General features: G+C 38.1%; 1 protein-coding gene across 4 annotated transcripts; it reads right to left on the bottom strand.

Annotated features, from left to right (window-relative positions):
* Positions 1-788: 788 nt before the first annotated feature.
* LOC131438487 (fibroblast growth factor receptor-like 1) lies at positions 789-20052 on the bottom strand. Of its 4 annotated transcripts, none has more exons than XM_058608554.1 (5): positions 19071-20052; positions 2460-2680; positions 2276-2385; positions 1989-2220; positions 789-1921 (listed from the first exon to the last, which is right to left on the bottom strand). In XM_058608554.1, the coding sequence occupies exons 2-5, from the start codon at positions 2578-2580 to the stop codon at positions 1224-1226; spliced, it is 1161 nt and encodes a 386-aa protein (XP_058464537.1). In that variant the 5' UTR covers positions 2581-2680; positions 19071-20052; the 3' UTR covers positions 789-1223. The 4 variants fall into 4 exon arrangements, with proteins under 4 accessions (XP_058464537.1, XP_058464548.1, XP_058464562.1 ...); XM_058608565.1 differs by having other exon boundaries at positions 19257-20052; XM_058608579.1 differs by having other exon boundaries at positions 19821-20052.
* Positions 20053-20599: the final 547 nt, after the last annotated feature.

Here is a 20599-nt window from a genome sequence, read left to right as displayed (position 1 = left end):
GGCCAATAAGCCACCTGTCAACTTCCACTTTCGAAAGAAATTGCAAGCGAGCTATGAAAGATAGAGTATTAAATTTAACACCAGACGAAAGAGAAAACTTTTCTCTGCCGTTTACTATTATGACTTACTCTCAGCGAGTGCCGAGTCATTCGAAATTACTCATCAAAGTGAATGTTGATGGATGGCTAATTGGCAGTTTAAAAAAAAGGCGTGATGTCAACATAACGCTGTTAAGTGTGTGTGTTTCATAGGCTATGCATCTGATATTTCCATATTTTTAAAAAGGCATATCCAGATTAGCCTTGCGAAAAAATTTTAAATGTTAAACGATGAGAAACAGAACAGACTCAATAATTTTTAAAAGTCGCATTGATTTCAAACTGGTTCTAGAAATATCGTGTTGACATTCGGTCCTTCTAGGAAGAATTCTGATATTTTGAGCCTGAGAGTGTAGTAGTGCAATATATTGTTTTGATTGGTATCGCAATTGCTAATTAATAGGATGAATATAGACCCAACGAAAGAATGTATAAAAATCCATTGAGATGCAATACGGAACAGAGTAGTGAACATTTCAGAAGCGTTTTCTATTTTTTTAATAGAATAGATTCTCAATGTGGAGTAAGAGAGCAGAAATATTAAATAATCATAATAATTGTGGGGGCTAAATCAGGTTTTTGAGGTAACGTCCTTACAAATGAGATGAAATAGAGAGCCGTTACCCTATGCGATTGTCAGAAATCGGAAACCCAGGTAGGCGGCGTTTAATCATCATACCCATCAAGCGATTCAGTCTGATATATTTATTGCAATTTACATTTTTAATATATTATACAACCTATGTACAAAATATCTCTTTGGTACTACATTCATCTTCTTAGGCTGTGAACCATTTCGCGGTAATTCTAACTTTTGGTTGAAATCTGACACTCGAGTGGTTATTTTGATGTTGTCAAAAATAACCCTGCTCGAAAGCATGGTTATTTTTGACAGATCGATGGTTATTTTCCGACACTGAAAAAAATCTTGCAAAGAAAATTCTAATATCAATTATTTAGTCAAAATTATTTCCAGTGCAAAATAAACCCGAATAACTTTCCATCCGTCAAACTTTGAAATGGGCCGCAGTTTTAGTTAAATTTAACAACTCGACACAAAATAACCACTTTTTGCCAAAAGATAAAATTAACTGCGAAATGGTGCACAGCCTTAATCACTGCAAACTACATAATATTAATCTTTTCGTACAGATGTGGTCCTTCGGGACTTAGGTTTCGTTTGTGTCTCGCTTTGCTCACGTAACGCACTGGTGTTTCCCGTTCCGCAACAAAACTGCCATTTGTGTGCTGTTTCCCGACTGCACCGTCGGTTGCCCATTCGGCTTCGATTGCTGGCTTTCTCGCCGGCACATCGTTGCGCCGTTTCAGTACGATGAAACAAATCCACACCGCAAGCGGTATCACCGCCAGTCCCAGTGGAATTAGGAACAGCACCATTAGATCTGCCATACTGGAGCTACCGCCGACCGAAGTGCCATTCGGATGAACTACATTCACATAGGCATCGGCCGTGCTGATTCCACCGTAGTTAATTCCGACGCACACGTAGATACCGGTGTCCCGCTCGGATATGCTATGCAGGATCAGTTTGCTAAGGTACACGTCATCGGAAAGCGGTTTCTCACCAGACGACGGCAATAACTCGTAGAAGTTCTCCAGATAACGAATCGATTTGTCCTGATTGAAATTGTGGTCTTCCAGTGGATTGTTGAGGTTTATCCGACGGAACCATTTGATGGATGGTTGAACTTTACTGTACACTCGGCATTGTAACACTATTTGGGAGTCCAACAGGGCAGTCATATTGGCTGGTAGATTATCCAGCAACTCAGGAGCTGGCACGGTTTCGTCCAGAAGAGATTCTGCAACGAGAAGAGATTGACTGGATGAGTTATAAAAGGAAAATATCGCAAGGGGGTTCCAACTCACTGATAACATCTAGTTGAAAAGTGCGTACCAGCTGGATGTCAAATTGAGTTTGATTGTTGGTTCGATAGGGATGAATGCTACAGCGGTACAGTCCGGAATCGGATTCGGAGGTATTTTTAATGAACAGTGTTACGCGGCACCTTCTGTTTTCACAGTCGATTGGACGCCAGGGAATTTGGTCAAGCAATTCCCGGTTATGGCAGGAAGTTCGATTAGTTCCCTCGCCACAGGGCTGGAAAATTGAGCATTCAGTGTTTACGATTACGATCCAATCCACTTTAGCTCACCTTGAAGTACCACTGCACCTCGGACGAATTCATGTGATCCGCATGGTACTCTTTTATACCGCATCGTAGCCGGGCATCTGAGCCGGCCGGGCTTTGCGTCAATTTAAGAACTGTCAAAAGAGGCAAGTGAGTGAGTGTTTTGTTAGAGATTAGTTCACTTGTAATTTTCCTTGATTATTCTTACTTTCGCTGTCACTGTAGGGAATATATGTTCGAGAGCAGTTCACCATCACCATCGTGGAACAATAGTAATGAAGTGTGGCAGCAGCGGTTGTAATGATGAGCCAATTGAGGGCGGGTCTCATTATTCGTGGCCGGATAACTTTTCTGAACAAGGAAACATGGTGTTTTTTTCACGAACGGAAGCACAAGTGATATATGAAAATTTCGCAATTTTCTGTATAGCTGTGAAGGAAGAGAGGAGTAGATAACAAGTTAGTTGAAGTGCGTCAAGGTTCTACTTAGGTGCAATCTAAAAAAAATAGCAAAATAGTTGAAAAACGCTAAAGTATTTTTTCGACTACCATTAGATGGAATTGCATTGAGCAAAATGTACGAATCCAACATATCGTTTTTGAATTTCCGCTTGACGATTAAGGAGAAAACTGTTGGCGCATTTTGCAACACTTTTTTTTCTTAAGATTGTAAATTTCCTTCAATATGGGATACTAGTTGAGTTGATATCAAGTTGATATGTGCGATTGGTTGGGCAATTTGTCATATTAACCACTAGGTAATATACCAGTGTTATACTATGTTCACACTATGAGTTAAAACATGTTTTAACTCTGATTTCATGTTTTAAGCGAAATAACATGTTTTACTTTTGCGTTATTTCATATTGGACAATCCAATCAGCGTGGTCACCACGAGATAGCGTTATGGTGATTGTTTTGACATATCCCATGTATTTAGAAAAATTTTTGACGATTTTTTCAATTTACTTGAGTTTACAAGAATGCAGATTGCAAAACCTTACAAATATAGGTAAGAAAACCGATTATTCACGTGTTGTCATCAAACATATGATTTCAAATTGTGCTATTGAACAATCCAATCAGCGTGGTCACCACGAGATAGCGTTATGGTGATTGTTTTGACATATCCCATGTATTTAGAAAAATTTTTGACGATTTTTTCAATTTACTTGAGTTTGAAAGAATGCAGATGGCAAAACCTTACAAATATGGGTAAGAAAAACGATTATTCACGTGTTGTCATCAAACATATGATTTCAAATTGTCCTATACTCTCGACAATCTAGGATGAAATTTTAAATTTTCAGTTCACATACAGATTTGATTTAGATGATGAAACATGAGTAAATAGACTAGTCATAAAACTTTTGATCATAATTTATCAATTAATCTAAAAATCCAACCCATAAAACAAAAAATATCCCAGATATGAAAACAGTACCCAACCTCACTTCTTCGAATTTGGTATTTCATGTTACGATTTTTCCATAAATATCAATCAAACATACCACGGAAAGTAACTGAATCATTGATCGATCGATTTTTTTACCAAATTTTCACACGTTTTTGTACGTTAGTATTCGATTCATAAGAAAAAATAATTAAAACCCTGCATTTTGTTCGAATCTTCAAGCAAAATCTGAAAATTATCACCATCGCTTAGTTCAAAGCTCGCCACTCGGGCAGCGCTGCGATCGCAAAAGAGATGGTTGGATTCTTCAATACTCTTGACAATCTAGGATAAAATTTGAAATTTTCAGTTCACATACAGATTTGATTTAGATGATAAAACATGAGTAAATAGACTAGTCACAAAACTTTTGATCATAATTTATCAATTATACTCAAAATCCAACCAAAAAAAACAAAGAATATCCCAGATATGAAAACAGTACCCAACCTCACTTCTTCGAATTTTGTATTTCATGTTACGATTTCTCCATAAATATCAATCAAACATACAACGGAAAGTTACTGGATCATTAATGATCGATTTTTTTTTTACCAAATTGCATTTTGTTCGAATCTTCAAGCAAAATCTGAAAATTATCACCATCGCTTAGTTCAAAGCTCGCCACTCGGGCAGAGCTGCGCTCGCAAAAGAGTTGGTTGGATTCTTCAATTCAGAAACGTCACATTAAAACATGTTTTCCCGAAATAACATGATATAATTGTCAGTAAAGCACAACCCTGCTAGCATTTTCCTTCACTTTTCGACTATGTCAATTGAACAATCCAATCAGCGTTATGGTGATTGTTTTGACATGTCCCATGTATTTAGAAAAATTTTAGACGAATTTTTCAATTTACTTGAGTTTGAAAGAATGCAGATGGCAAAAACTTACAATTATGAGTAAGAAAAACGATTATTCACGTGTTGCCATCAAACATATGATTTCAAATTGTCCTATACTCTTGACAATCTCGGATGAAATTTGAAATTTTCAGTTCACATACAGATTTGATTTAGATGATAAAACATAAGTAAATAGACTAGTCATAAAACTTTTGATCATAATTTATCAATTAATCTCAAAATCCAACCATTAAAACAAAGCTTTTCCCAGATATGAAAACAGTACCTAACCTCACTTCTTCGAATTTTGTATCATTAATGATCGATTTTTTACCAAATTTTCACACGATTTTGTTAGTATTCGATTCATAAAAAAAAACCCTGCATTTTGTTCGAATCTTCAAGCAAAATCTGAAAATTATCACCATCACTTAGTTCAAAGCTCGCCACTCGGGCAGCGCAGCGATCGCAAAAGAGTTGGCTGGATTCTTCAATTGACAAGCTGTTCAACAACAGCAGTTTTCCAGCAAAGTAGCCATGTAATCATAATAAAACAAAACTGGAAACTGGTATCAACGTTGCCAGGTATACCGATTTCTCGGTATTTATACAAATTTTTGACCTCTATACTGCAATAGCAGCCATCTGACACCGGTATGTTAGCATCAGCCATTTGAAAGTACACCGATTACGTTGAGCCCCTCGTGTTTCGAGCCCCAAACACTGCGTTGTTTTGATACTCATCGCGACTCTCAAATTGTGAAAATTACCTACACTTGATGTCACAAAACACTCTCAGTAAACTGACAAGAATCGTCTCAAAAATTTCTAATTTGCTAACAATAAACAAGGTAAACTAGAAAACAACTGCATTACTGATTGTATATTTAGATTGTGATCAGCTGATTTTGAAGTTCCGGTTTAGATCTCATCAAAATGGCGTCGTGATAGGGCCCGCGCAATACAGATATGTACTTCCAAAATACCGATAATTCACGGATCATACAGATAAATGCCGATTTTGGTTTTTAGTTTGAATAGACATGAGAAAAGGTTGTCGTGATATCTTTTTTTTTGCTCACCTCATGGTGACATTTTCTACTACTTATGTAGAAGAAACTCTGATACCGATATGGTACAGATAGAAAATGACCTGGCAACGTAGACTGGTACAACCACTTTTGTTTTTGAATTAAAATATGACTTTTTTGGTCTTGCTTGCTTCGATCTTTGTTACTCAAAAACTGTTAATTTTACAAAAATAGTGCTCAAGAAGAAGCTGTAGGAAAGCAATGAGGTACTCTACAAAAAAAATATTGTATAGGCATGTGGTGTTAGTTTTAAAAAATAAGTGGAAAAAACTTTGGAAATTGTCCTGTAAAACTAGTCCAACGGGGTTCCAACTCCTCATATTAAAAATGGCTCAACAATGGACCTCTGTCTACCGGCTTTGTTGAACGAAAAAAATGGCATTGTATTCAACGCGTTCAACGGTCTGTTTCAAAGCCGGCAAACGATAGTCCCGTGTTGGCCTCCCGTTGAACGATTGTTTGAACTTTCATTGGACCAATGATCCAACGTATTGGACCAACGAAGAACCACCGGTGAACGTTTTTTTCTAAGAGGGTGGCCTCTTTAATGATGTCTCTTCAATGTTGAATTCTGAGGTCTTTTTCGTGTTGTTTCAAAGTGTGCGGTATAAATCGAGCACAAACCTACCTTAGAACCAAAATTTTCTGTCAAAATACGATAAATTGACGCAGCGGATATTGATGATTCCGATTCCATATATTTAAGCGATGATTGCGGCTCTTTTTTTATGAATTCACGCCCAATTTGCGTGCATTTTTTTTTAGCTTGTTTTTTTAGTTTTGGTAAAAGTTTTACCAAGTTTAAAATAAAACTTAATGTTGGCTCTTTGTTCGATGCTCATCGTCCGACCAACACATTATCTCAGCTTCTATACGTCCAAATGTCATGAATTTTATACGACATCACTGGAACACACACAACTGACGGATAAAAATTTCAGACAAATGACGAACTTTTGAATTGTACCTTGTAAATGTTATCTAAAATCATCAGTTTAGTGCAAATCTAGAGTAATTTGATAGGTTACGCACTTTTCGCTGAGCGAAATTCGCACCAAACAAATGTAAATAAAGCCAGTAAACGGCATATCAACATCGTAGAAAATATCACCTTCGAAAAGCCTGAGATGAATTCGGCGATTACATCATTCAGCTGCTGATCGTTTGTGTGCGAGTAGCATTTAATCGATCCGAAAAATGAATCATGATGATCCGAAATGAAGTTATCAACCTTAAAATTCTATACGTTGTAATTTTTGTAGCCGTGAGAACCGCTCTTTCAAACTTTTGATCAATTATGTTCATTGTTCGCTCCATTCGCAGTGCGGCTTTCGCTTCAAACAAGTGCAGAAAATTCATCAAAGTAGGTCAGGAACACAACGGAGAGAATGCATATACAAATCGACAGTTCCTAGGGCCATAAATGCTAGTGTTATAATCCGCAATTACGGTCAAATCATTTAGTTTCAAACAAAAATCAAGATTTTAAAAATTACTCTTCAAAGTAGATGTTGGCTTACTGACCATTATCCGGAAACCTTGTTAAATATCTTTACATAATCTCCATAATTATTTTTGGCATGTCAAGTTATAAAAGCAATCATACATCTTTTCGCCTTTATAGCTTAGAGTTTCAAACCGTTTATTTTATGTAACTATATAACTATAACAAGGTACACTTGAAACTAAATCTACGGATTTGACCTCAGGAGAAAGTGGCATCCCTGCACCTGATCACTCCAAGCTCGGAATCAACGAAGGAAAACGTACACGGAAAATAAAAACTAGCTATTCTTTGACTTCTTTTTGCTTATGTTAATTTTGAGTTCTTTTAAATCTTTTCTTGCGTTTGCTCCTTCCATTGTTGTCAAAATACAAAGAGCAAAACCACCCAACAGCGAGAGTTTCGTTCAATAAGCCAAAATTAAGTAAACCGTATCAACTAGAAATTGAGTCAATATGATTTAACTGTAAATATAACTTACCATTGAGTAGATATAACTAATATTTAAGTATTTTTGCACGTGCCTTACGGAAACTACCTAGAGCCACTTTACCAAAAATTAGGTTATTGAACGGAACCCCCATATTGGGTGGAATGTACTTAAAATTAGGTTGTTTTGCGGTTCCGTGTAGGACAATTCAGAGTTATGTGAATAAAGGACTATTCACACATTTCAGTTCCGTGACGGTTCAGTGAAAGTGCCTTCAATGCGCCGTCAGTATTCTTTTTTATCGGAACCCTTCCGTTCCGTTTCCGTGCTGTTTCCAATTTCGGCACAGCCAATGCAATGACATATCGACTTCAGTGAAAATAAAAAATATCGGTGACGACGAATTTGTATTTGCCGGACGGACGCTACACTGACGGCGAGCTGCACTGAAAAGGCACGGTGCCTGATAGGTGTGAATGCGCGCATAGAAAACGAATGAAATAATATCAGTATCCGTGCACGGTATCGTGCCGGCACTGAACCGGACCGGATATGTGTGAATAGTCCTTAAGGCGTCAAGTCCTGTTGAAAACCCAATCCCCGGACGACGTTTCGAACTAGAACTAGTTCCTTATATGTATTTTGGTTGATTTCACTACTTCATAGACGAAAACCAGTTGGCATAGGCTCACGATGTTCAGCAATCAAACTTTGTTGTTCTGCTTATTACGAACTGCGGTATGGTGAAGAATTTCTCGTCGGTAAATACGAATCGAACTAGAATTGGGTTTCTTTCACTAATTAAAATGTAAGCTGCAAACTGACAGATATAAATGTCAAATTCTTCGTTCATATAACCCACTGATAAAGAGGCTAGATCTTGTTTAGCCATGAGCGTTTGTTGAATAAAACAAAAATAATGTGAAACTTGAGTGATTTATTTATATAAAAACGAAAATTTGTTATTATTCTACGCGAAGTAAAATTTGTGTAATTAGTGATTATTCAAAAAAATATAAACAGAAACTTTCCAAATTCTCCAGTAAAACTAGTCCAACGAGGCTCCTACTTCTCATATTGAAAAATGGCTCAACAATGGACCTGCCGGGTTTGTTGAACGAAAAAATTGGTACAGGGTTCAATGATCTGTTTCAAAATCGGCAAATGAAAGTTCCGAATCGGCCTCTCGTTGAACGATTTATTGGACATTGGACCAATGGTTCAATGTATTGGTTCAACGGAGGACTACCGTTGGACGTTTTTTCCTTAGAGGGAAGTTTGGCATTCCAGATTATGGCCAAAAACCACGTTTCGTAAAACGGATTTTCATCAAATTCTTTTGACTTTCGCTTCGATCCAATTATAGGATGAAAACGGCATAGGTAACAATCGAATGTTCACCCATGCACACGGTGTAAGCTTTTCATCATTTCTGCTTCCTTATCTTTCTCTCTCACTCTTTCTAATCGCCTTGATTTTGTTAGGGGAAATAAATAACCCATCAATACAACTCCGATTCTGACCCGAAATTGAAAATAATACGCCTCGCAGGTGCGTATGTGTGAGCGTTACACGGATGATTTCACTCGTACCGGAGTAAAAGGATTCACGAGCAGCAGAAAAAAAACCCTGTTCAATTAGGTGTGATATTCTATTTGGCAAACTCTCGTCACGCCCGGAAGCATTTACTGACTGATGAATACAAACTCAAATAAGTGGAAAGAATCTGCTGGAAGGCCAATTCCGCGCGTTTTCGACTGTATTTCACTGGGTATAGTACGGTATTTGACACCGAATATCGTACGCATGCATATCGAAACGGATCATCGTAAAAATCAGGAACAAATGTTTGAACGCGAATCTAGCGAATCATGGCCGTTGGAAAAGTAACCAACCGAAACAATGTCGTTGTTACGCTTGATGTTAACGTTACCTGATTATCGAAAAGCGTAGCTCGCTTCAATGAAATTAGCAATTGTTTCCGTTGAGTGCTTCACATAGTCAATTTGATCTGCAACTCATATGGACTGTATGTACAATTTTTGATAAGTGGCCTGGCGAACTCTTACAGATGTCGCTACGCAGGACACTGTTTTGGGAGCTGCATTCACATCATGCAAATTTTTTGTTTTACTTTGTTATATTCCGATTGGATTAACATGTGATTCTAGCGACATGGGATTAGATTGCGTGTTTCATACTTGTAAGAAGTGAGCCAATCATTGTAGTTGAATAATTTCTGTAATTGACAAGAGAGCATTGTTATCGTTCCGGAACAAAGTGAAACGTTTTGTAAGATTGAAGCGACCAGTAGGGATGTCCGATACCGAGTCGATACTTTGAGGTATCGATACTTTCTTTTAAGAATCGGGTATTTTTGGTATCGATATCGCATCAGAGCGATACTGTTAGTATCGATACTATTGGTCTCGATACTTACAGTATCGCAACAGATTGAAGTCAATTTCCATCACGAGGGAACTTTTTTTGTTTCATGTATAGAGGCTTTAATCTTAACGTCATTTGCCTCTTCGGGTCCAACCGTATGTGTGGGGTTGGGAATCGAAGTCAGGTGGGCTGCGTAAAAGGCTTCACGCTATACTCGCCTCCAATGAAACATTTTTATTTCTTCGGCTTCGACGAAGCGCCAAGCTCGCGCATGTGTTGGTATGACGTGGACTAGCCGTCATTGAAATTCGTTCTCCACAATCTCGCTTCGTCCCATAACCACAATTGTCTGACTGGTGTTTTAGAGTGACTAAAACAAGATTCAGAGTGGTGAAATGGTAGCGCGTATGCACGGAATGCATAAAAGAACGCAGGTTCGAGTCCTGTTTCTGAGCGTATCTTTTTCCAGTAAATCATCTTTTCTGTTAGTTTTTCATTCATTTGGCTTCTCCAATATATGTTTCCGCTCAATCATTGCAAAACTAAACCTAGTTATGGCGGCTTTAAGTCAAACCAACTAAAAATTAATCGATATTTTTTTCTATCTTTCAAAATGCATCATTGAATAAAGACATTTTTAACTTTAAAACAAGTAACAGTAACTGCTCATCATCGTAACAGTAAACTCACTGAGGATGAATGAATGCAACATTAAAATGCAATAGCAATTTCAATTCATCAGTAAAAATGATCACAAGGCATCAAGCAGATTTCCCATCACTTGTAAAAGACACAACATCTGAAATTTGATTTTCTGAGTGTTGCTGTTGCATAAAATACAGCTGACATCACTGTAACCCACACGTAACCCAGTACCCGCTTGTGAGGAATTCTGGCAACCGTCAGAAGGCTGGCTGCATTCCGGCTGCTGTCAAAAATTGCCCAGGCAAAATTGCGTCATTATCTCGCCGTACGTGTCTTGTTTATTCCCCTCCTATTTTTTACATGTTTTTATTCGACTTCATTTGATATTCGTCATTCCCGCATGTACGTACAAAAAACGAATCGTGAGACGAGGTAAATGAGATTTAAATATGGATATGTTTGGTAGTGAGAAAGCAAGGCAATAACATTTTCCATGACTAGTATATATGAAGGGCAATAACTTATTGCCTTTCATATGAATCTTTTATTGAAAAAATGAAACCAAGACGCTTAAAATGTAGAACCGATTCAAAACGGTTCTGCCAATCTTGTATGGCAAGAATCCGACAGAAAAGAATCGTTAATAATCGCTAGGCGAAATTCTCTGCCGGAAACGGTTGTTGCATTGTTGCCAGACATAGCCAATCGTCTGGGGGGAAATCTGCCCGCCGCGTACAAGTGGGTAGTTGGAATATTTTCAAAATGGCTAAGGTGACGAAAAGAAGAACTGTAAAGGATAAATAAGAAACCAGTCGTCAGGTCTTGTCTTAGGTTAAACTAGAGTTCCTAACACCGGAGGTGACGAAAGCTATTCATTTAGCTGTTGCCAGTAGAGATGATTATTCATTCTAAAAGCTTCTTCCATTATAACATGCGATTATTTATCATTTAAAAACACTTAGACAAATGTTATGTCAGTCGAAAATATATAGCTTTGAATTTATTTTGGTCAGATGCTTGTTTTAAAGAAAACGTTTAATTGAAGCAGTTTGATAAAAATTTTCTAAAACACATATTTGGGTAATTGTTTTTGCAGCTTTATTAACTATTAAGTATCCAAAATATTCAATATTCTCGTCCATATCACACTTCGTGATTTCAGGCTTTCTCTTTGTATCATCCAGTGATTGTTAAATGTACTCGTATACTTTTCATATTGACAGAACTTAAAAAGAAATTGAACTTAAATCTTATTGAAATTATCAAACTACATTGTTACCGACGTTACTGACAACACTTTTTCTACCACCCTGCAGTAATATTTATTTCAACAACTTGTACTTGCTTATGCCAATTTCAACCAATCACGAACTGATCCGAAAATGGTTCTCGAAGTGGATTAACAATTGTCAGGTCCTGTCCTACGTTGTTGAACAAAGTTGCGAGTATGTTGTACTCAGTACAGTTGAATTGTCAAATAAATTGAGGTTAGCAGTCACCAGTATAAACCTGATAGAAATGCGACCCTTACACGAGAATTATTAATGTCATCTTTAATGATTACTAGAGTAATGACATTCCAAATTTTCATAGAGAATTCATCATTATTGCCAGTTTGCTTTCACATCTCATCCAAGTCAGTCGATAAAACAAAACCGCTTACGTTCGGGACGGAAGAAACCAAGTACAGTATGGTGAACGAACAAAAGCTACCGCCTACACGCAAGAATACAATTGTTGTTGACTTCAAGCAGTGCAAAATTTGACCTTCGATACGAGAACTTGAAGGTTTGCTTAAGGAGCAAATGCATCTTAACATTAAACGTGTGCATTTACTTCAATGCAATAAGACAAATAATGTTGTTTACATCCAGTTTTATAAAGAGTTGGATGCAATTCAATTCGCAAAAGACAATAACAATGTGCACTATGTGGAGCACGAAAACATTAAGTACAACATTCCAGTATATATGAAAGATAGTGCTATAGAAGTGCGTGTACATGATTTTCCCTCCAGCGTCATCGATCCTTATATTCGCAAAACTATATCCCAATACGGAGAGATTCTTTCTATCGAAAAAGACAAGTGGATGACCTTTTTTACCGGTATTCTAAATGGCGTACGTTTGTTACGCATGCGCTTGAAGAGGCCTATACCTTCTTATGTAACTTTCGGTCATTACACAAGAATCCTTTGGAAATCACTTGTTACCTATGATAATCAGATGGCCACATGTCAATATGGTCAAAAACCTGTTCACTACGGTAAGCCATGTGATAAACTGGACAAGGAGACAACTACACCAAAGGACAACGGTGCTTCCTTCACACCAACCCAAAGCAAACCCAGTACACCTGTAACAGTCACCAACAACAGTGAAGCGTCCCCTTCAACGAAACCATCCAACATATCCCCTATACAACAAAGTACACTAGCTGCAGTTAACAACTTACCATCCAACCAACCAGCAACTGCAAACAATGTACAACAAGGTACATCTACAGCAACTAGCAACGAAACCAACAACAATACCACCGATGCGGCAATGGATGACGAGACGAATCACGAACAAACTGCCCCTCAACCCTTGCAGGAGGGAAATGGAAGCTCCTCTCCCCTTAGAAAAAGGGTGACAGCGAGATCCAATACAAAAAAAATATCTAAAAACTCAGCTCAATCGGCCACGTAAAGCTTGTACGCAAATAGGCCTGAATAAAAAATAACCTTTAAATAAAAAAAATCATTATTACCATTACACGTTCATTAAAAACAGCATCATTTTTTAGTAATGACACTAATACACGCTCAGTTTTCTGGACAGTTTCTCGTGAACTGAACGATTAACTGAAGTGACTGAAGAGTTCGTCCGGCCAAACGTCCGGTTTGTTAACGGAAGCCCTTGAGCTCAGTTTTATCCGATTGACTGATCAGTTTTTCAGTTAATCGTTCAGTCGGTCAGTTTTCTTTTGATCACAATAATTTGTCTCCATGACTTGACACCGCACACGCTCAGTTCAGATAATCGTTCAGTTTTTTATTCCATCCATTATTCATTTGAACTGTCCGGAAACCAGAAGGTGTATGGGCCGCTTTAAGGTATAAACGAACACGAAAAATAAAAACTACCTATTATTTGACTTCTTTTTACTTAAGTTTAAGTTCTGGTGAATCTTTTCTTTCGTTCGCTCCTTCCATTGTTGTTAAAATACAAAGAGCAAATCACCGAACAGCGTGAGTTCCATTCAATAAGCTATAATTAAGTTAACCGTATCAACTTGAAATTGAGCCAATACGACTCAATTGTAGAGAAAATATAACTTACCATTGAGTAGATATAACTAATCTTTAAGTATTTTTTTCACGTGCCTTATGGAAACTACCTAGAGCCACTTTACCAAAAATTAGGTTATTGAACGAAACCCCCAAATTGGGTGGAATGTACTTAAAATTAGGTTTTTTTGCGGTTCCGTGTAATAAAAAGAAAACGGAGAAAACATGCTACCAGAGATGCCAGATTTGCAGATTTCTTTGTATATTTACATATTTCTTATAAGTGCTGCAAACATTTTTTCCAGTTGAAAATTTCCGAGTATTTTTACCGATATTCTGCAGATTCTCGATGTTTTTTTTTTACAGACAGTTAACAAAAGTTGTAGACTTGTGAACCTTAGTAGATGGAATTAAGGTGGACTTATTCTGAAGTAATATCGAAAGGTAGTACCGGGAGGATCTAGGTCCGAGCCCAAGTTGTTTAGTGATAAGTTCCTATTGGTGGAGATTCTCACACTCCAATCACCCTAAACTCGTTAGGTTGGTACTCATGAATTGTGTGCATGGGTTAGTACGAAAATGTAGAGAAACTGTGAAAAGTAAAAAAATGAGATTTGCATCTAGCTTATATTGATTATTTGTCCTCAAAACCCTCTTATGCCGATATTACACATGTCGCAAATTTGTTCTTAAAATTCCCGCCTTACCCTTCCTTACTTAAGAACTATATACTTTCACTTAAGTAAGCAATTGGTATGAGCCGGAACAGAATAGGAAATTACAAAACAGTTGACTATTTAACCTGCTATCGAAACACAGTTCTTAAGAAAAGTCTCAAGTGGCTTGTCATAAAAGTATTTCCTGAATGCAGCATTAGAATTTCCATTCACTGTCAGTGACTGTGACAGTTAACAACTCAATGAAGCCGTACAAATCGTGAAACTACCGGAAAAATGCAAGTTAACACTTTGTACTCTGTGACCAGCGAACCTAGGGCATCCGTTATGATAGCGATGCAACTGAAAACTTCCTCGCATAACTTATTCGGCTTCATGACAATCTTTTGTCGGCCCGTTAGGACACTCCAAGCTCCACCCGGAGAGGAAGAACACGGAAGAATCCATGTACTTTTCTCACATTTTATGTAGTCCAAGCACCAAGAGGCTTCCGATAAATATACAAGTAAACCTTCTTTAATACCGTTCTTTTCCCAGCTTAATTCTACTGCAAAAAAACTTCTCTCCTGCTAGCACCTGGTTTCCATAAAACCAACTTCGCCTGAAAGCTTGTGGTTGTCTTTTTTACTAGAGGGGGAAAGGCCCGACAGGACGATGGAAACGGTTGGGGAATGCGTGCGAGATATTTCTTCGTAAATAACTGCTAACGTCTAGCAGCGTGCGATGACCACACCGGAGAAGATGATTTTCCGGTAGCTCCTTATCTACTCCTTTTGTGTTCCTGGCAAGAGCTTGCCCATTCATGGCGGCTCTTCCACCGAGATTTCGGCTGACAGAATGGATATTAAATTGATTCTATGTATTTTATGAATGGGTTCGGTGTTGATAGCAGGGAAAAGCAATCGATTTGTCAACCGAGGTTGGTCGAATTCGGTAACAAATAGCGCCCAACGGATTTATTTGCCGGGCAATAAATGACGGCCCGTATCGGCACTCGGGTGATGAACACCTTTCAGCATCCACTCCAAGCAACCGATATCATCTATTGGCATGAAATTTAGTTGATCAGGCAAATTGATTTCAGCTGTTGTCTGGAATTTTTATTGAAGACAATGAATTAATTTCAGTGAATCGCTGATTCCAGTTTATTAAATCTGGAAATTGATGCTAGGCACTGACGTACTAAAAGGTTAAATTAAATTGTCCTGACTTGACAGTAGCATCATTTTTGAATAGACATTAAATGATTACAGCAGCACATAATTCAATGCCACGAAGTATTCTTACGATAAGCATAATTCCTTTTTGTGTAAGTATTTCTTCGATCGTTGAATCACATCTTGACATTGTTGTAAATGTTCAATTTTCGAAGGAAAGAATAGACACTGTGAATGTCCTGCGTTATTTTTAAAAATAGACTACCTCTGCCCTAATTATAAATAACGTCGAGTAGGTCACTGCAGGAAAAAATAGAATCCAAATTGTATTCCATTCCAAGCAGAATCCTTTAGAGCGGCTGTAATTTTCTCTTATCTTCAAATGTATTGCCACTTATAATCCTATTCCCGTCGTTCCGTTCTCAGCGGGCGAATCAGATTGAAGTTTTCCATCGGTGGAAAAGCACAAAGCAAAATGATAACAAACGGGGAATGATTCCCTTATAATAAAATAACTGAAACAGTATTGAAATTCATATTTCACGTTTCGTGATCCACAATCCAGCATTAAATAGGCCTGTTGGTTGTGCTTTCCATTTGAGTTGCCATTGTCCTGCCTTGAAAATATACCAAACATAATTAATTCTGAATAGCTGTGGAAGAAGAATTATGAATGTTCCTTTATTTCTAATCTTCGTTAGAATTTCAAATATGCCATGCTTAGTTTTCAAGTTTTTTTTTATGTTTGACGCATGACATCTGTGTTCAACTTTTAGTTACGCTAAAATGTACGAACCTGTCCAAACTTGCAGTAGTAGGAATGAGATAAAAATGTCCAAGTTAAATTTCCAGTTTCCGATTTGATGAGTTCCACAAATCAGTACCAATAATTAACACCAAGTAAAGTATGTACCAGAGCCAAAAAGGTTCTGGCATCAAGTGTCTTCATTTAGTTTAATGAGCCTAATTTCTTAAACATTGCGTCTTTTTTCGGTGCCTGATTTTATCCTTCCTCCTTTCGAAAGCGATTTTTCCTAAACCAGAGCAAACTTTTCCAGCTAGTCAAGAGACTTTCATCTTTCTCTCTCTCTCTCTCTCTCTCTCTCTCTGAACGACATCTTTCGCCCAAGATGACTCATAACTGGAATTAATTTGTCTACATGAACAGCTGCGAATTACCTCCACCAGTTTCCAGTAAGACTCGAGCAGATCCGAGAAACTCGTCTGAAGAATTTTGTAACTGATGGTACACGGCAAGCAGTTGAGTTGAAATTTACATTCGAACGCTCAGGAAGATTGACGACGATCTCTAAACAGTTTAAACTTTTTGCTCTTTCTGCTCAAATGTCTGACATAGCTGTTTGTAGATGTTTCTCTGAAGAAAGTTTTGATATAATTAATGTTGTTTTATTCGCATCATTTTTAGATAATATTCAACGAGATCGACTGTCAATAATCATATTGACAGTCGTGTCAACATTAGACGGTCACTCTATGTAACGCTGAAACTAATGGTCAGTTTTCTATAAATTGTTGTAATATATTATGTGTATGTAAGTTTGAGAGTAAGAAAAATATTATTTCAAACAATCTTAAATCTTATGCCATTTTGTTTTCGTTCAAGTAGTCTCATAAAAACCTTTTTTAGTTCTTTGAGGTCAGGCCCGTACCCAGGATTTTGTTTCGGGAGGGGCCCAAAGATAAAAAAAATAATGTTACTGAAGATTGCTTATGTACCTAAATCACGGTGTGCCTTTTACGGATGTTTTTAAGAGACACTTTAAACTTTTCCACTGGAACTGTTATTATGTTACATTTCTTTACGTTTACTGTCTTGTTATTTCTGCAACACTTGTCTTAGACCTTCTAAATATTTATATATCTGTTTTTGATTTCGGGAGGGGCCCGGGCCCCTCGGGCCCCCCCCTCTGGGTACGTGACTGCGTAGAATACCAACAAATCTTCTTTCTATATGTAGGTAACACCTAATTTTTACACTATTTTTGCAAGAGAAAAAAACAACAACAAACCGATCCAACAAACTGAACGAATATTTCGTGCAGTAAGTCGTTCAACAAGTGCTCAATGACCAACAAAATAAAGCGGCCTGCTGAGAGGGCAAAAAGGACCCAAACTTTTTGTATTAGATTGTGACTGGTGACAAAACATGGTGCTTTGAATATTAGCTCGAAACCAAGGGTCAAAGTGTGAAATGGTAGTCTCACTGTTGGCTCTTTGTTTGATGCTCATTTTCCGACCGACACCACAAATGTACTGTCACATTTAGCGCGATATCTATACTTTCAAATGTCATGAAAATTTTATACTACAACAATGGAAAATACACAATTGATGGATAAAAATTTCAGACGGATGGCAACACTAGGAGCCGCGCTGTTCAATAAGTTCTGGAACTTTTGGATAGAATCTTGTAGAGCCATTAGAACGGCTGATATGGTATAATGTTCCCCATCGTCATCCACTTTTCGTTTTCCTGTATTGCAAAGCTGTACGAAACAATCGCACTGCCGATCAATTTCAAACTGAACCAATTTTGGTTAAGAGCTTTCTTTTTACGTGATTTTGTGGTTGAGCAAGCCAAAGCATCATCACTACCGCAAACGGTAGCGTTCTTTCGCAAAGCCAGTTTCGCTTCAAACGAGAGCGATTGCGTCATACAAACAAGGAAATATACTGTGAAGAATGCCGCAAGAAGCGCTAATCTAGCCAGTTTTGGCATTTTGTCACTGCACCAAAGATGTTTTGGAATGTTACAAAGCGAATGGAGATGTACCCAAACAGGCGAATTCACCTAACTTTCCGGAGTTGTGACCCATAGAGCGACTTTCTTCCCGTGTACGTTGGATGGGAAATTCAATAATCACACACCTAGGAAATATCGTGTAAATTTACCTCTTTTAAGACCGACATATACGAGCGTCAAAAATGACTCATTTTTACAATAGATTTAACACATATTTAATGCATTCTGACATATCTTTAAGTGTGAAAGCATGTAGATGTACTCGTCTACTTTAAAAATAGTGTATGCTCGACACATATGTAAATCATTCTTGTAAAATTCAGTCAGTTTACGAATTAAGTTCTTATGATTTGAGTCATATGCGGATTTACGTCATCGGTAAATTTAATTATTTTTTGCTGTGCATACTATGATATTCTACTATGAATCTTAAGCATTATCGAAGACACCCCGTTGATTGGTCACTAAAAACTTCAACCTAAAATCTTATAAAAATCGGCCATAACATTGGTTTCTGCGTTATCAGGGCAGTTGCACGAGCCCAGCTTTAACAGACATTTCGATCGTCATGTACGGTGAATTAAGCAGAAATACCTTTAGCTTATCTCGGTTGGCTTGGTTTGGCTCAGTCTGACCGCAGCCCGGTCGCCATCCGCACTTTGTCGGTAGTGCACACAACAGCTCTATCGGCTACCAGTTTTTGTTATCGGTTTCGCCCTGTTATTACATTGTGGCAGTTCCGTAGCGTTACGTGGAGGAAGCACAAAATCGATAACTAACCATGTAAACAGATAAGAGATTGCGAGCCGGTAAGCTTCTGGCGGTTCGTTGGCTTCGTTGACTAGCAGCTGCAGTTGGGCTCGTGTACTATCTCAGCCCAGGTCCAGTCCTGTACCACCCTACTCCGAACCACCGAATTTCCTTCGGTCGTCCGATGTGTTATCAACTGAACTTAGCTCAGAAGCTTGAACTGCGGTAGCGGCGGCGATTTGCGACAAAGAAACACAACATCATGAACCGTTCGTTCGGTGGTGGATTTTTATTTGTTTGCCGATTTTTGCCTGATGTTTGTTCTGACGAATATTTCGTAAGAAGTGTAGGATAACAGAATATCGAACAGGCTATGTCTATCTTTCTGTACCCAATCTCATTCCGTTCTGCAGCTGTTTCTTGCACTGCTCTCAGTTTGTCAAACTAATAAAACTAATTGCATGCTCATTTAACTGGTAATTAAACCACTTTTACTTCTGTTGATTGAAAAATGACAAGCTCTTAAATTGTTCACTACTGATTTAGATGACTTCTAGAAACCACCGCGTTGCTCCATTAAACATGTCTTATTACCCTATCATTAAACACTTTGCATCTCCATAAAACGCACAGATTTCAACTCTCGCCAAACACGACACTGACAAGATCGGCAAGGCCGCGTAAATGTTTCCTGGGGTTTTCCTCTTAAATCGTGACACAATCTTGAACCTGAGGTAACCGAACCGCAAACCGTTGCGGTTTGAAAACTGAACAAATAATACCGAAAAAATAAGGCGATGCAGCAGAAATTTGCGTTCCGATTCGACTGCCGGTTAAAATTAGACTGAAAAACGTGTAAACAGACAGTATCGCACGGATGAACACAAACACATACACACACACTCACTTTGTTATTGACTGGAAATTTATTGATAAATATATCGTTACTCGGTAGAAATAAATACGTGAACCGACACGCGTTGCCTCCCGGGGCTAGGCCGGGCCGGGGTTGGTTAGCTGGGACCGGGCCGGATCATGGAGTCACTTTGGTGGTTTGAAGCATGCTTTAATTGCTCACAGGTGGGTGCCAATTGTGTGGGAGATAAAATTACTATAGAAAACAGGCCATTTTCACACCCTTGCGATGGGTGCCGGGTCGGGTCGTCTTGCGGAGCTGGTTGTAATGGAGGAAGAAATGAAGGTTGGATTTTCTTAACTGTGTGTTGGAGATTGGAGAGAATCGAACTGTTGTCGGTTTGGTTACGTTTGGATAGTCTGTACTGGATTTTTTTGCAATTTTGTTCGGTGTACTATGATTCAGCATGCTGCTATTTGCAGCGCGAAGACAAGGTGAATGTTTAGATTAATTCTCC

The sequence above is a fragment of the Malaya genurostris genome, chromosome 1 (genome assembly GCF_030247185.1).
Source record: "Malaya genurostris strain Urasoe2022 chromosome 1, Malgen_1.1, whole genome shotgun sequence".
Taxonomy (NCBI): domain Eukaryota; kingdom Metazoa; phylum Arthropoda; class Insecta; order Diptera; family Culicidae; genus Malaya; species Malaya genurostris.
The sequence above is the reverse complement of the archived record's forward strand: the minus strand, read 5'-3'. Positions and strand labels throughout refer to the sequence as shown.

Excerpts from the sequence above, each read along its gene's own strand:
- LOC131438487 (XM_058608554.1), bottom strand. The coding sequence starts at position 2,580 with ATGAGACCCGCCCTCAATTGGCTCATCATTACAACCGCTGCTGCCACA. Across the intron at positions 2,386-2,459 it reads TCCCTACAGTGACAGCGAAA|TTCTTAAATTGACGCAAAGC; the intron begins GTAAGAATAATC and ends CTCTTTTGACAG. Across the intron at positions 2,221-2,275 it reads AGGTGCAGTGGTACTTCAAG|CCCTGTGGCGAGGGAACTAA; the intron begins GTGAGCTAAAGT and ends TCAATTTTCCAG.